Source organism: Pristiophorus japonicus, chromosome 5 (genome assembly GCF_044704955.1).
Source record: "Pristiophorus japonicus isolate sPriJap1 chromosome 5, sPriJap1.hap1, whole genome shotgun sequence".
Lineage (NCBI taxonomy): Eukaryota > Metazoa > Chordata > Chondrichthyes > Pristiophoridae > Pristiophorus > Pristiophorus japonicus.
Genome location: NC_091981.1, coordinates 168,843,692 through 168,857,273, shown reverse-complemented (window position 1 = coordinate 168,857,273; position 13,582 = coordinate 168,843,692). Strand labels below are relative to the sequence as shown.

The following is a 13,582-nucleotide window of genomic DNA, read 5'->3' as shown; positions in this document are numbered from 1 at the left end:
GTTTCCCCAAAGAAGTTGCAACTGAGATCTGAGAGTTAGTAAAAGCAGACCTGTAACCTCGAAGCATCAGGTGGACTGCTTTATCAGTTGAAGTGAAGGTTATAGCTGCACTTTCATTCTCTGCATTTGGATCGTTACAAGCCACAACTGTGGATGTGCACGCCATTTCTCCGCATGCAAGACATGTCTGCATTCGGCAGGTGACTGCTGCACTATATGCCCGGAGGAATGACGACATAAAGTTCCCCATGACCGCCCATGCAAATGCCTGACAGGGCTGTGGGCTTCTGCAGGATTGCTGGCTTCCCAAAGGTACAGGGCTGCATTGATTGTACCCACATCGCCTTGCGAGCACCTTTGGAGGATTCCGAGATGTACAGGAACAGAAAAGGCTTCCACTTCATTAATGTGCAGCTCGTGTGTGACAACATGCATCGCATCATGGCAGTTGATGCAAGATACCCTGAGAACATGATGCGTTCATCCTACGCGAGAGCCTTATATCTGCCATGTTTTAGCAGCAGCCAGAAAGGCAGAGCTGGCTGCTGGGAGACAGAGTACGGCCTCGCCACCTGGCTCATGGCGCCCCTACGCGTAACCTGGACGGAAGTTGATAGGGACTACAACATGTTGCACATTGCAACGCTGAGCATAATAGAGAGGACCAAACAGCATTTCCAATGCCTGGACCATTCTGGAGGCTACTTGCAATACTCCCTTGAGATTGTTGGTCAGTTCACTGTTGTGTGCTGCATGCTGCATATCTTAGCCAACAGCAGCTGGTCGTAGAAGACCCACTGGAGGTGAGAATGGCTGATGATAATGAGGAAGATGCAGATGACGAGGAGGAGGCGGACGAGGAAGCCATGCAACTACCTGAACCCAGAGCAGACAGCGGAGGAGGGCGGGCCGTCATGCCCCTTTAACGATTGCTCGAGCCTTGCGCCAGCAGCCCATCTGTGAACGCTTTGCTGCCTGAAGGCTCAGTGGCAACTATTCCACATGGACCATGTTTACTGTTTGGACCTGTTGCATAATGTTGTGTTGTGTTAATAATATAACGAATAATGGAAATGATTCAGTTACAATTTAAAATATATTTTATTCACCAAGTTTAACAAATACTTATTTGTACTTTAGTTTAATAAAAATATTCTTATCAAATTTTAAAGTTTTCACTTACAAACTCCTAAGATCACTTACTAACTTTTAAACTTGTAAATTTACATAACTTACAAAAAACTTTTAATTTGAGAACAGGAACAACAATAATAATAACAGCAGCAAAGAAAGGCTATACCCATCTCTCCTCCATCTTCTTCTAAGACCACCTGCTGCGCTTGGTCTTGGTGACTCCACCACCCCTGCCCGCAGGCGGTGGCGCAGCGTTTCTTGGGTTGGTACCAAGTTTATTCTTTCGAACATCTGGTAATGCGCACTTCTTGATGGGGGTGAGGGTGAGGGCGGGGTTGGGTGGTGACAGCTTGGGCCTTATCAGAGGCTGGTCTGGGGATTGGAGTTGGAGTGGCAGTTCATTCTGTCAATGGGCGCGGGGTCTGGGCGTGTTCCCTTATTGCAGCAGCTAACTCTTGACATTCTTTCCCTCATGTGCCCCTGACAGTGTCTCACTTACCTGTGAAATGCCCTCCCACATGTTGAGCAAAAGTGTTTGTGAACTACCTGCAATATTCTCTCCCTCATGTTCTCAGACAGCGTTCCCATTTCTCGTGAGTGTTGTTACTTGTCCCGATACTTCATCACTCACCCCACTGATGGTGTCCAGGAGTGATCGGGTAAAGTCAATGCTCTCCGCACTCATTGCCATCATGTGAACCACATCTGTTAGATCCTGCACCTCAGGAGAGCGCTGCCAAGCTCTCCTTCCCATGGGTGTGACTCGCAGCATCCCAGTGGGATCCGCAGCCTGGGACGGTGAGGCCCTGGGTGTGCCTCGCTGCATCCCACTGGGACCCGCAGCCTCAGACAGTGGTGCCATGGGTGTGTATTGCTACATCCCACTGGGACGATGGGGCCCTGGGTGTGCCTCGATGCGCCCCACTGGAATCACCAGCCTCAGACGGTGGAAAACCATGGAATGTCCCACCTACATTCAAACCACCACTCAGGGAATGGACTAGCACCTCAATCGGCGGCACCTGCATATTCTCCAAAGTGAGTACAACAGTGGGGGCTTCATCCATACCCTCCTCCTCGCCCCCGTGCTCTTGGTCTGGATGGTGGGATTGGAAGATGTTCTCCTCTTCAGGCTTGTCCTCATCTGAATAATCTTCTGCATCGTCAGGGTTGGCCTCAAGTTCTGCAAAATATAACAGAACAGACAAATGGTTAGCAGCAGAGGAGGGGGCAGGGTGGGGTGGCATGTGTAGGCTCTCACAGCGCAGACAGCAGGCTGAGTTGAAGGACCACGATGAATGATAGCACATTGCATCAAACGAAGCATAGCTGACGGAGACACCCCATGAACCGAAGCATGGCTGGCCTGCGCAGTACTTAACATTTGGCAAAGCCAGACTGTGGAATTTGCAGGACTTACCTTCTCTCTCTCTCGAGTGTGGGCCCAGCTTGTGCAGTGGTGGTTGCTTTTCTCCAGGCAGGACCCATCAAAGCAGCGACCCTCTTTTCCATGTGTATCAATGGGTGCAGATTTGTCGGGCCGCCTCCTGTTCGAGTTCTTTCTCATTTGTTGTGTGCCACGTTCCTCTTAGAGAGGGTGTCTTTCTGTTGGGTGTGACATGTACAGATGGTTACATTTACAATTGCAATTCCATTGAAAAATGAAAATATTACTTACACTAACTGCTTAACCAGGGTCCTGCCACTTTTTGCACTGGCCTCCAGACCTCTGGGTGGTAACCATTGCACAGTAATCTTCTGCAAGTTGGTTCCAGCATTTCTTAATTTCTTTGGGTGGAACTTTTATGTGAACTCTGCTGGTGTCCAGCTCCTGCCATCTGCCCTCAATCACAGTAACTAGTGCCTCCACTTCATCCTGTAAGAAATTCTTGTGCCGTGTTGCATCTTGTATTGCAGCTCCGATTTTTCCAATGATAATTAAAGTTCTCACACACACAACTGGCTCTTTAAAAATGGCCGATTGCAGACCGGGAGCTGTACTGCGCATGCACGCCCATAGGATTCATGTCAAAAATGTCTTTTTTCCGCGCATGTGCAGAAAGGACGGCATCGTTTTTTCGGCGCAGACATTAGGCTCCACCCCCCCAAGGCTACAGGACAGGCTGCGCGGCACCAATTTCAAAAAATAGAACAGGGAAACTTGGCACATTTCTTTTGTACAGCAGTTGTGGCCTAGAAAAACAAGCGGAACTCTGGCAATACGCCAAAAAATGACTTTGTGGGGTGGGGAGGGGAAATTGAGCCCATAGTTTCTTAAAAATTTAAATTTTTTTCATAATGGAGAAATTTGACACTCCGCAAAATTAAAAGTTATTTTTCAGGGCCATAAAGTTTGTTTAGCAGTCAATACACTGTTAAAACCCTGGTTACACCATATCCAACAAGGCTTAACATTTAGTGGAGTAGTTAACCGCGATATTACTGCGGAAAAGCCTAAGTTTTCGCCAGTTTCACTGATTTCTAGGGCAGGTGGCGGGGATGGAGAATATCCGCGTTTAGATGCACATGTGCTACATCCTGAAGTTGTGGTCAGTTTTAAAGGGGTTAAAGCGGGAAACGCTGTTACTACCCACCTCAAATTCTGGTCTAGTGTCTAATGTCTTATTAAGACAGTCTAATAACCATGATGAATGGTTGTATAACACTAAAGACGTTAATAAATTTCTATATGACAACTGATTTTCAATATAGAGAAGTGTGTGGTGATGTATTTCGGTAGGAAGAATAAGGAGACCACGTACACCTGAAAGATTCGGGTCTAAATGGGGTAGACAAGCAAAGGGATCTCTGTACAGATTCACAAATCATTAAAAGTAGCAATTCAGGTTAACAAAAGGCCATAAAATACTACCAAAGCACTGGAGTTCATTTCTGGAGGAATAGAATTTGAAGCAGAGAAGTTATGTTCGATTTGTATAGAATCTTGGTTTGACCATACTTTGAGTACCGTGGACAGTTCTGGTCTCGGTATTACAGGAAGTATATAGAGGCACTGGAGAGGGTGAAAAAAAGATTTACACGTATGATACGAGACTGAGAGGTTATAACCATTAGGAAAGATTGAATGGGCTGGAGTTTTTTTGTAGAAAAGAGAAGGCAGTGGAATGGCCTTATAGAGGTCTTTAAATCTATGAGGTTAGACATCGAGAAAATGTTTCCACTTGTTGGGGAATTCAAAACGAGGGGTCATAAATAAAAGATGGTCACTAATAAACCCAATAGGAAATTCAGAAGAAACTACTTTACCCAGAGAGTGGGCATAATATGGAACTTGTTATGGAGTGGTTGAAGTGAATAGCATGGATGCGTTTAAGAGGAAGCTAGATAAGTACATGGGGGAGAAAGGGGGGTTAAAGAAAGACTTGCATTTATATAGCGCCTTTCACGACCATAGGGCACCTCAAAGCGCTTCACAGGCAATGAAGTACTTTTGGAGTGTAGTCACTGTTATAATGACTACATGACTACAAATTAAGTAAGGTGGGAGGAGGCTCATGTGGAGTAGAGACCAGTTGGGCCGAATGCTTATTGCTGTATTGTAATTTCTATAAAAGAAAGGGTTTTAATATTGGAAATGGTTCAATAACTGCAAGAATCAAAAGAAAATTGCAGAATTTCAAAAACAGGAGAGTCCACTTAAGTGAAGCAGAAGCTAGTTACTGTTTAATTAAAGCTTCCAGCTGGATTTTATGGATGCTGGCCTTGCCATTTAACCCTGTCCAATCCTACAGTTTTCTAATATGATTTCCCTAGATTAGAGCATACTGTGCATTTTTCATTAAATTTTCCTCGTTATGAGTGCACCTGTTTCTGGTGCATTCCCTCTCTGCTTTTGGTGGGTGTCCTCTGAGCCACCCAGGTCTCTAGAATTCTCTCCCTAAACAACTACTACTTTCAACTTTCGTTTCCTTTTCATGGCCAGTCTTTAAACCCACTATTTTGATCAAGCTTTTGGACGCTCTTCCTAATATCTCCTCCTTTGGCCCAGGGTTCCTTACGTGACTATGAAGCACCTTGGAACGTTTTGCTGTGTTAAAGATGCTGTATAAATCCAAGTTGTTGTTGTATTGGGATGAGCAATGTTTTTATTGTAAAAATAGTTAAACATTTTGTTTCAAATTTATTTACATAATTATTTGTATAGTTTGAAACAGACTTGGTGATTTTTGTCTTGACAGGCAGCTAAATATTGCAAAGGAAGGCTTTACACAAGCTAGCCTGGGGCTGCTTGCTAATCAAAGAAAGAGACAGCTGCTGATTGGACTGCTGAAGTCTTTGCGCACAATTAAAACATTGGTATATAAATTTTGCCTATTTAAATTCAGCTTGTTTTTATTTATTTTTATATTTAGTGAAATATTTCCACTGAATCTTTTATTTTGTCTTTTTACAGCAAAGAACTGATGTACGGTTAAGTGAAATGTTGGAGGTAAGTAATCATTATTGAAATGCTTGTAACACAGGGTAGTGGGAAATGGAAGTGCACTAGTAGCAGTATTTCCAAATCCTAAATCTTCACACATCTGAAGTAAATTTCTGAAACTTTAACAAATCCATCTACACGACTAGACCATGGGCTAGAAACTGTGGTCGGAGGCGTAGCTCTGGGATTCGCCTCTGACCCGCATAACCTTTACAAACCTACCTCCAGGCGCCCAGGCTGCGAGTTTCAGTCTCCAGGCATATGGCAGCGTAAAGGCCCAGGGACGCAGGCGGTTCAGAAGCATCCCTGGGATCGTGCGCCCGGTCCTCCAATCACAAAGGAGGATTCTATTGCAATCATTTATGAAGGGAATCCCCTAATGATATGCAATGGAATCCCCAAATAATTACACCGTTTACATAATTCTAAAATATAAATATACTGAATTTCAATTTTATTCATAAGTCCCCTCTTTGCACCAACCTCAATAAAAAAAAAAAAAAAAAAGTTGACAAATCATTTTAAACATTTGCATAAATTAATTTAAAGTGTGCGCGCATCATTTTTGATTTTTAAATGTTTAATTTAAATCTTATATATATACCCTTACGCTTATGAATGCAGGCCCTACGCCTGCTTTTACCAGCCGTAAGAGTTTCTTGGACAATTGTTGGGCAAATAACCCAACTCTGTGCCAGCAATACTGATTTTCCATGCGGTTTGGATGATCTATCAAGGTGTACTTTGACAGCGCAAGTTCCAGATTTTGCGAGTGGAAACTCAGAAGTTGCGGGGCCTTTCAAATGGATTATGAGATTACGCTGTCAGGGAGACAGCAATTTCAGGGCCCATATATTTTGAAAATTCATGCTTGCTGTTGAATTGATGTAACATTTTAAACTTTGCATTGTAACAAGCATGCCACCTGACCATTCATTAGCTTCATGGTTCCTTGTAACATCTAATGACTGATCCCTGGAGTTCAGTTTTCAATTTTGCCTTATTCGTGTTCGTCTGTACTTTTGGCTAGATTTATTACTATATGCAATATTTACTGAGGACTGTTGGTAGCCACTAGCACAAATTAGTTGTATATTTGGAAAAGTTTAATTCAATCTCTAGCTAACCTCAGTCAAATAATAGAATCAAATATTTTGCAACTGGCAGATTAAGGAAAGCAATCAGATCAAAGAGTGATCAGTGTTTGGGAGTCTGGATTTGTGCTCAGCCTGCTTTTGGTGAAACGAAGATAATTTCCAGACGCTCAGGCATTAGAGGTGACAATGACATCAGCAAGCTTGCATTTGTGACACCTGATTGGAAGCTACAAGTAAGATGTGCATTGTCCTTCAGAAGATCCATAATTTGGTTAGCTACAGTTAAAAAGCTGTTGGGAAATCAAAACTTTTACAGCAGGGAGAAATTTACTATCCAGAATTGCTAGAGAAAATTGCATATTTGCCCCATCACCAGGCTTTAAGCCAAAGAACAAAGAGAAGCTTTTCAGTAATAGCAGTCAAGATTTTCATTTTAAAAGCTCTCGTACATTGCGCCAGCTAAAGATTCTTATGAAAAAATACAACGGAAATATTTTACAACAAGCCACAGGATGGGGTCCACATCTGTTGATGCTGATTTGTTGTCATCGTCATAGGCAGTCCCTCGAAATCGAGGAAGACTTGCTTCCATTCTAAAAGTGAGTTCTCAGGTGACTGTACAGTCCAATACAGGAATTACGGTCTCTGTCACAGGTGGGACAGACAGTTGTTGAAGAAAAGGGTGGGTGGGGAGTCTGGTTTGCTGCACGCTCCTTTTGCTGTCTGCGCTTGGTTTCTGCATGCTTTCGGCGACGAGACACGAGATGCTCAGCGCCCTGGATGTTCTTCGTCCACTTAGGGTGGTCTTAGGCCAGAGATTCTCAAGTGCCGGTGGGGATGTTGCACTTAATCAAGGAAGCTTTGAGGGTGTCTTTGAAACGTTTCCTCTGCCCACCTGGGGCTTGCTTGCCGTGTAGGAGTTCCGAGTAGAGCCCTTGCTTTGGGAGTCTCGTGTCAGGCATGCGGATGATGTGGCCCGCCCAACAGACTGGTGGAGTGTGGTCAGTGCTTCAATGTTGGAGATGTTGGACTGATCGAGAACACTGGCGTTGGTGCGTCTATCCTCCCAATGGATTTGCAGAATCTTACGGAGGCAGCGCTGGTGGTATTTCTCCAGTGCTTTGAGCTGTCTACTGTATATGGTCCACGTCTCTGAGCCATACAGGAGGACGGGTATCACTACTGCCCTGTAGACCAGGACCATAAGCTTGGTGCCAGATTTGAGGGCCTAATCTTCAAACACTCTCTTCCTCAGGCCACCTCAGCATCTCACCGAAGGGCACTGCTCAGTGCCAAGCTTGCGCTGATTTGTGAGATGTTACTGTGGATAGCAATTAAAGAAAAATAAGACTGCATATATATAATTATTTATAATTGGGTTGATATACCTTGGTCTATTTCTTCCAATAAATAAAGACAGGAGAAAATAATTCTGAACTAGATTCATAGAATCATAGAATGATACAGCACAGAAAGAGGCCATTCAGCCCATTGTGCTTGTGCCGGGTCTTTGGTAAAGCTATCCAATTAATCCCACTCCCCTGCTCTTTTTCTCCATCACGCAAGTATTTATCCAATTGAATGTTACTATTGAATCTGCTTCCACCACACTTTCAGGTAGTTCATTCCAGATCACAACAACTTGCTGTCTAAAAATGTTTCCTCATATCACCTCTGTTTTTGCCAATCAGCTTAAATCTGTGCCCTCTGGTTACCGACCATTTTGCCACAGGAAACAGTTTCTCCATATTTAATCCTATCAAAACCATTCATGAATTGAATACCTCTATCAAATCTCCTTTTAACCTTCTCTGCTATAAGGAAAACAACCCCAGCTACTCCAGTCTCTTCACATAACTGAATACCCTGATCCTTGGTATCATTCTGGTAAATCTCTTCTGCACCCTCTCTAAAGCACTGACATTCTTCCTGAAGTGTGTTGCCCAGAATTGAACACCATATTCCAGCTGAGGCTGAACCAGTGTTTTATAAATGTCTAGCATAACCTCCTTGCTATCCCTCTGTTAATAAAGCCAAGGATCTCGTGCTTTTTTAACAGCCTTCTCAATTTGTTCTGCCACCTTCAAAGATTTGTGTACATGCATCCTCTTTAAAATTTGACCATTTAGATCATATTACCTCTCTCCATTCTTCCTACCAAAATGTATCACTTCACACTTTGCATTAAATTTCATCTTTATTTATCTGCCCATTTTGCCAGTCTGTTTGTCCTCCTGAGATCTGTTACTATCCTCCTCATTGTTTACTACATTTGAGTTTCGTGTCATCTCCAAACTCTGGAATTATGCTGTGTATACCCAGATCCAGGTCCTTAATCTGTATCAAAAAGAGCAGTAGTTCTAATGCTGATGCTGGTAAATATAGAATCATAGACACCACTTTATGCTTCCCTTCAGTCTGGAAAAACAACTATTCACCACTGGATCCAGATCCAAGTTCCATGTACTAAATGTTGGAAGGGTGTGGGGGTGGAGAGAAAGGAGAAAAAATGTACTCCTATATAAAGGAATACAGTTGCTGATTTTTATTTATAAAGGAACTGTATTCCATGTAGCTTTCAAACACACTGGTTCTGATAAGTTAACCAGCTTTAAGGAGCGTAAATTAATTAAACCCACTGCTTTTAATCACTTCATAAAATACGGTACATAAGAACATAAGAAATAGGAACAGGAGAAGGCCATTTGGCCCTTTGAGCCTGCTCTGCCATTTAATAAGATCATGGCTGAACTGATCATGGACTCAGCTCCAGTTCCCTGCCGGCTCCCCATAAACCTTTACTCCGTTGTCGCTCAAAAATCTGTCGATCTTCACCTTAAATATATTCAATGCCCCAGCCTCCACAGCTCTTTGGGACAGAGAATTCCATACATTTACAACCCTTAGAGAAGAAATTCCTCCTCAACTCAGTTTTAAATGGGCGCCCCTTATTCTGAGACTATGTCCCCTAGTTTTAGTTTCCCCCTGAGTGGAAATATCCTCCCTGCATCCACCTTGTCGAGCCTCCTCATTATCTTAAATGTTTTAATAAGATCACCTCTCATTCTTCTGAACTCCAATGTGTATAGGCCAAACCTACTCAACCGATCTTCATAAGTCAACCCCCTCATCTCTGGAATCAACCTAGTTTAATGTTTTTTAAAAAGGGGCGTTACTAGCCACCTACGCCCGTTTTAGCCATTTAGGCCACTTTGGACAGCTAATAGTTACTCCAAACTAACTTAGGCCAGCGTATGTGGCCACTTGTGGCTGGGAAACCCTTGCGGAAGGTTAAGAAATCAGCGTAGGTAGGTACATCGGAGGCCAGCAGAACTTGATTAAAGAAAGTGAATAGGATCAAACAGCTATACAAGACATCATATGACAAACTTTGCAAAGTTAATTTACTATACAACCGAAGTATTCATGGAAGCTTAAACTACAAAAATAAAAAAGTAGAGACAAAACATATTTACATAATTTTTCAAAATATCCAAATAAAAAATAGAAGTACCTCCTGCTCGTAATTCTTATGTTATGTTTTCCCAGCTGCCTAAGCTCATCCACCATCATATAGCCATATAGCCAGGAAATTTACTGTTTGTTTTATACTTTTGAATATTTTGAAAATTCAAGCAAAATTATTCCACCAAATCTAATGTTCAAGAATTGATTATGATGTATTTGAAAGTAATTTTCTATTAACTTGGTTAGGAAAGTATTTTCATCAGTTGGGTTAAGGAAAGTCTTGAATAAGCGCATTAAAATTACTGGCTACACAGTTATCACCCCACGGGATCAAAACCCTCCCCAGCTTGGGCCCCGCACCAACCTTCTAGCCCAGGAAGGCAGCGGGCCGGCCTGTGCGGGAGGCCACTCGGCCTAGGATAGGGGCGGGACGCATCGGGTCCCACGCTGCAGCATGCACGCAGAGGCCGGGGACAGGAGCTACTGCGCATGCGCGCACACTCCAACGTGCATGTGCAGAGCTGCCGGCACTGTTTCTGGCGCAGGGCTCTTGCTCCGCCCCATGCCTCCCACGCCCCGGGAGAAGCAACACTGGCCAGAATCGGGAGATTTTATCGGCCCACAAAGTCGGCACATCTCTGGTGAGTGCGCCGACAAAAGGGGTGGGCCAATTTTGTCGGCACATCTCTGGTGAGTGCGCCGACAAAAGGGGTGGGCCAATTTTGAGCCCTATACTCCATCTGCCGAATTTTTGCCCACTCACTTAGCCTGTCTATATCCCTTTGCAGATTTTTTGTGTCCTCACAATTTGCTTTCCCCACCCATCTTTGTATCATCAGCAAACTTGGCTACATTACATTCGGTCCCTTCATCCAAGTCATGAATATAGATTGTAAATAGTTGAGGACCCAGCACTGATCCCTGCGGCACCCCACTAGTCACTGCCAACCAGAAAATGACCCATTTATCCCGACTCTCTGTTTTCTGTTAGTTAGCCAATCCTTTATCCATGCTGAACTTTTATCTTGTGCAATAACCTTGTATGTGGCACCTTATCAATTGCCTTCTGGAAATCCAAATGCACCACATCCACTGGTACCCCCTTATCCACCCTGCTCGTTACATCCTCAAAAAACCTCCAGCAAATTTGTCAAACATGATTTCTTTTTCATAAAACCATGCTGACTCTGCTTGATTAAATTATGCTTTTCTAAATGTCCCGCTACTGCTTCCTTAATAATGAACTCCAGCATTTTCCCAACGACTGATGTTAGGCTAACTGGTCTATAGTTTCCTGCTTTTTTTCTGCCTCCTATTTTAAATAGGGGCGTTACATTTGTGGTTTTCCAATCTGTTGGGATCGCCCATGATTATTGCCGTTCCTTTATTGCAAGCCTCCATTTTTGGACACAAGAACAGAGACACCTGGAAATGCTTGAGCACAAATCTTTGACGATGGCAGGGCAGCTTAATAAAGCATATAGCATCCTGAGCTTTAAATAAATGCACAGAGATCAAAAGCCAGGAAATTATGCTAAACCTATATGAAACACTAGTTCGGCCCCAGCTTGGAGTATTGTGTCCAATTTTGGCCACCACACTTTAGGAAATGGGTGAAGGCTTTGGAGAAGGTACAGAAGAGATTTACTAGAATGGTTCCAGGGATGAGGGATTACAGTTATGTGGATAGACCGGAGCAGCTGGGGTTGCTCTCCTTCGAGCAGAGAAGGCTAAGAGGAGATATGATAGCAGTGTTTAAAATCATGAAGGGTTTAGATAGATTAAATAAAGGCACACTGTTTCCAATGGCTGAAGGGTCAGTAACCAGAGGGCACAGATTTAAGATGACTTGCAAAAGAACCAGGCGACATGAGGAAAAACTTCTTTATGCAACAAGTGGTTAGGATTTGGAATGGACTGCCTGACAGAGTGGTGAATACAGAGTCAATAGTAGCCTTCAAACAGGATTGAATAAATACTTCAAGGAGAAAAATTTGCAGGGGTATGAGGAAAGAGCGGGGGAGTGGGACTAACTGGATTGCTCTTCGAAAGTTCCGGCACAGACTCAATGTGCGAAATGGCCTCCTTCTGTGCTGTACTATTCGATGATTCAAGCCACCCTCAATGTCAGCTTGGATTATGTATTTATGGCCTGGAGTAGGTCTTGAACCTGCATCTTAACACCAACTGATCCAATAAGATTAAGATTAATATTTTTTACATTGAGTTTCTAATAATTTTGTGATTTCCCTTTATTCTATATTACCAAAAAATTGTTCTGTTGGTTTTGTAGAGTTCTAAATGCTTTTGCAATTTTTTTTTTTTATTAAGGAAGAAGATTATCCTGGAGCAATACAGCTCTGCTTGGAGTGTCAGAAAGCAGCGAGCACATTCAAACACTACAGTTGCATAAGGTAAGATTTTGGACTATGAAAATCTAAAATGTCGAATGAGGGAAGTCCATTCATCACATCAAGCTTTTTTCTTCAACAGACTTTGAACAGTTTCCAACATTCTGGACAACTGAATGAAGTGATAAACTGCAAGTAAATCTTGCGAGAATGTATAGCTATATGAAGCTGTATCCTGACCACCTGAAATAATCCATTCTAGTGGCTTTCAAACTTCTGTGTGTGGGTAAACCGCACAAATATGTTGACATACTTTTGGTAACTCCTGGGCCTAACTTCCAAAAAGTAGTATCAATTATTCAAAGGAAAGCGGTGTTGGAACACAAAGGTGAAGGCACTTAACAAAAGCCGTAAATATAGGATATTGGTGCAGAAAATGCAAAGTCAGATTGACTGAACAATATCTGGCAACCACTAAAAATGTAGTGGTGGATTGAGGTGTTCTATTACTATTATGGATAGATATTGCGATTAATTTCTGAGACATCGGGCCCAAGTTTCCACAAGCAAAAAAACGGGCGCCCCTCCTAGCTGGGCGCCCGTTTTTCGCGCCTAAAACGGCGCCTAAAAAATCCTCGGTATTCTCCACCAACTTACAGGTCCTCTGGCCCTCGGCGCAGCCAGCACGAGCTGTGGGGGGGGCGGAGCCAGGTCCCGGCGCTGAAAACAGTGCTGGGACCTCTGCACATGGCGCGCGACAGTCGACACGCAAGTGCAGTAGCTCCAGGCGCCAAACTGTGTGGGAGGGCCCGAAGCACGCAGCCTCTAGCCCTGGCTGAATGGCCTCACTGGGGCTGCGTGAATAAGGCTCCTCCCATGGCCAGCTCCTGCTCCACGCCCCCGACAAGACCCGGCACCGCTCCCCCCCCCCCCCCCCGCCGACCAGACCCGACCCGACACCCGGCCTGCTCCCTGCTGGACCAGACCCGACCCGACACCGCCGACCAGACACCCGCTCTCCCCCCAACCCCCCCCCCCCCCCCCAGCCCGACCTGACCGACCGATACCCGCCCCGCCCCGCCGACCAG

At 44.0% G+C, this 13,582-nt stretch overlaps 1 protein-coding gene across 1 annotated transcript in view; it reads left to right on the top strand.

Moving 5' to 3' along the window:
- The window catches only part of vps50 (VPS50 EARP/GARPII complex subunit), a 351,039-nt gene that overhangs the window by 94,392 nt on the left and 243,065 nt on the right, over positions 1-13,582 (top strand). The window contains exons 7-9 of the mRNA XM_070881083.1: positions 5,334-5,451; positions 5,549-5,584; positions 12,475-12,557. Of these exons, the coding sequence (XP_070737184.1) occupies positions 5,334-5,451; positions 5,549-5,584; positions 12,475-12,557 (237 nt within the window). The remainder of the gene's footprint in view (positions 1-5,333; positions 5,452-5,548; positions 5,585-12,474; positions 12,558-13,582) is intronic.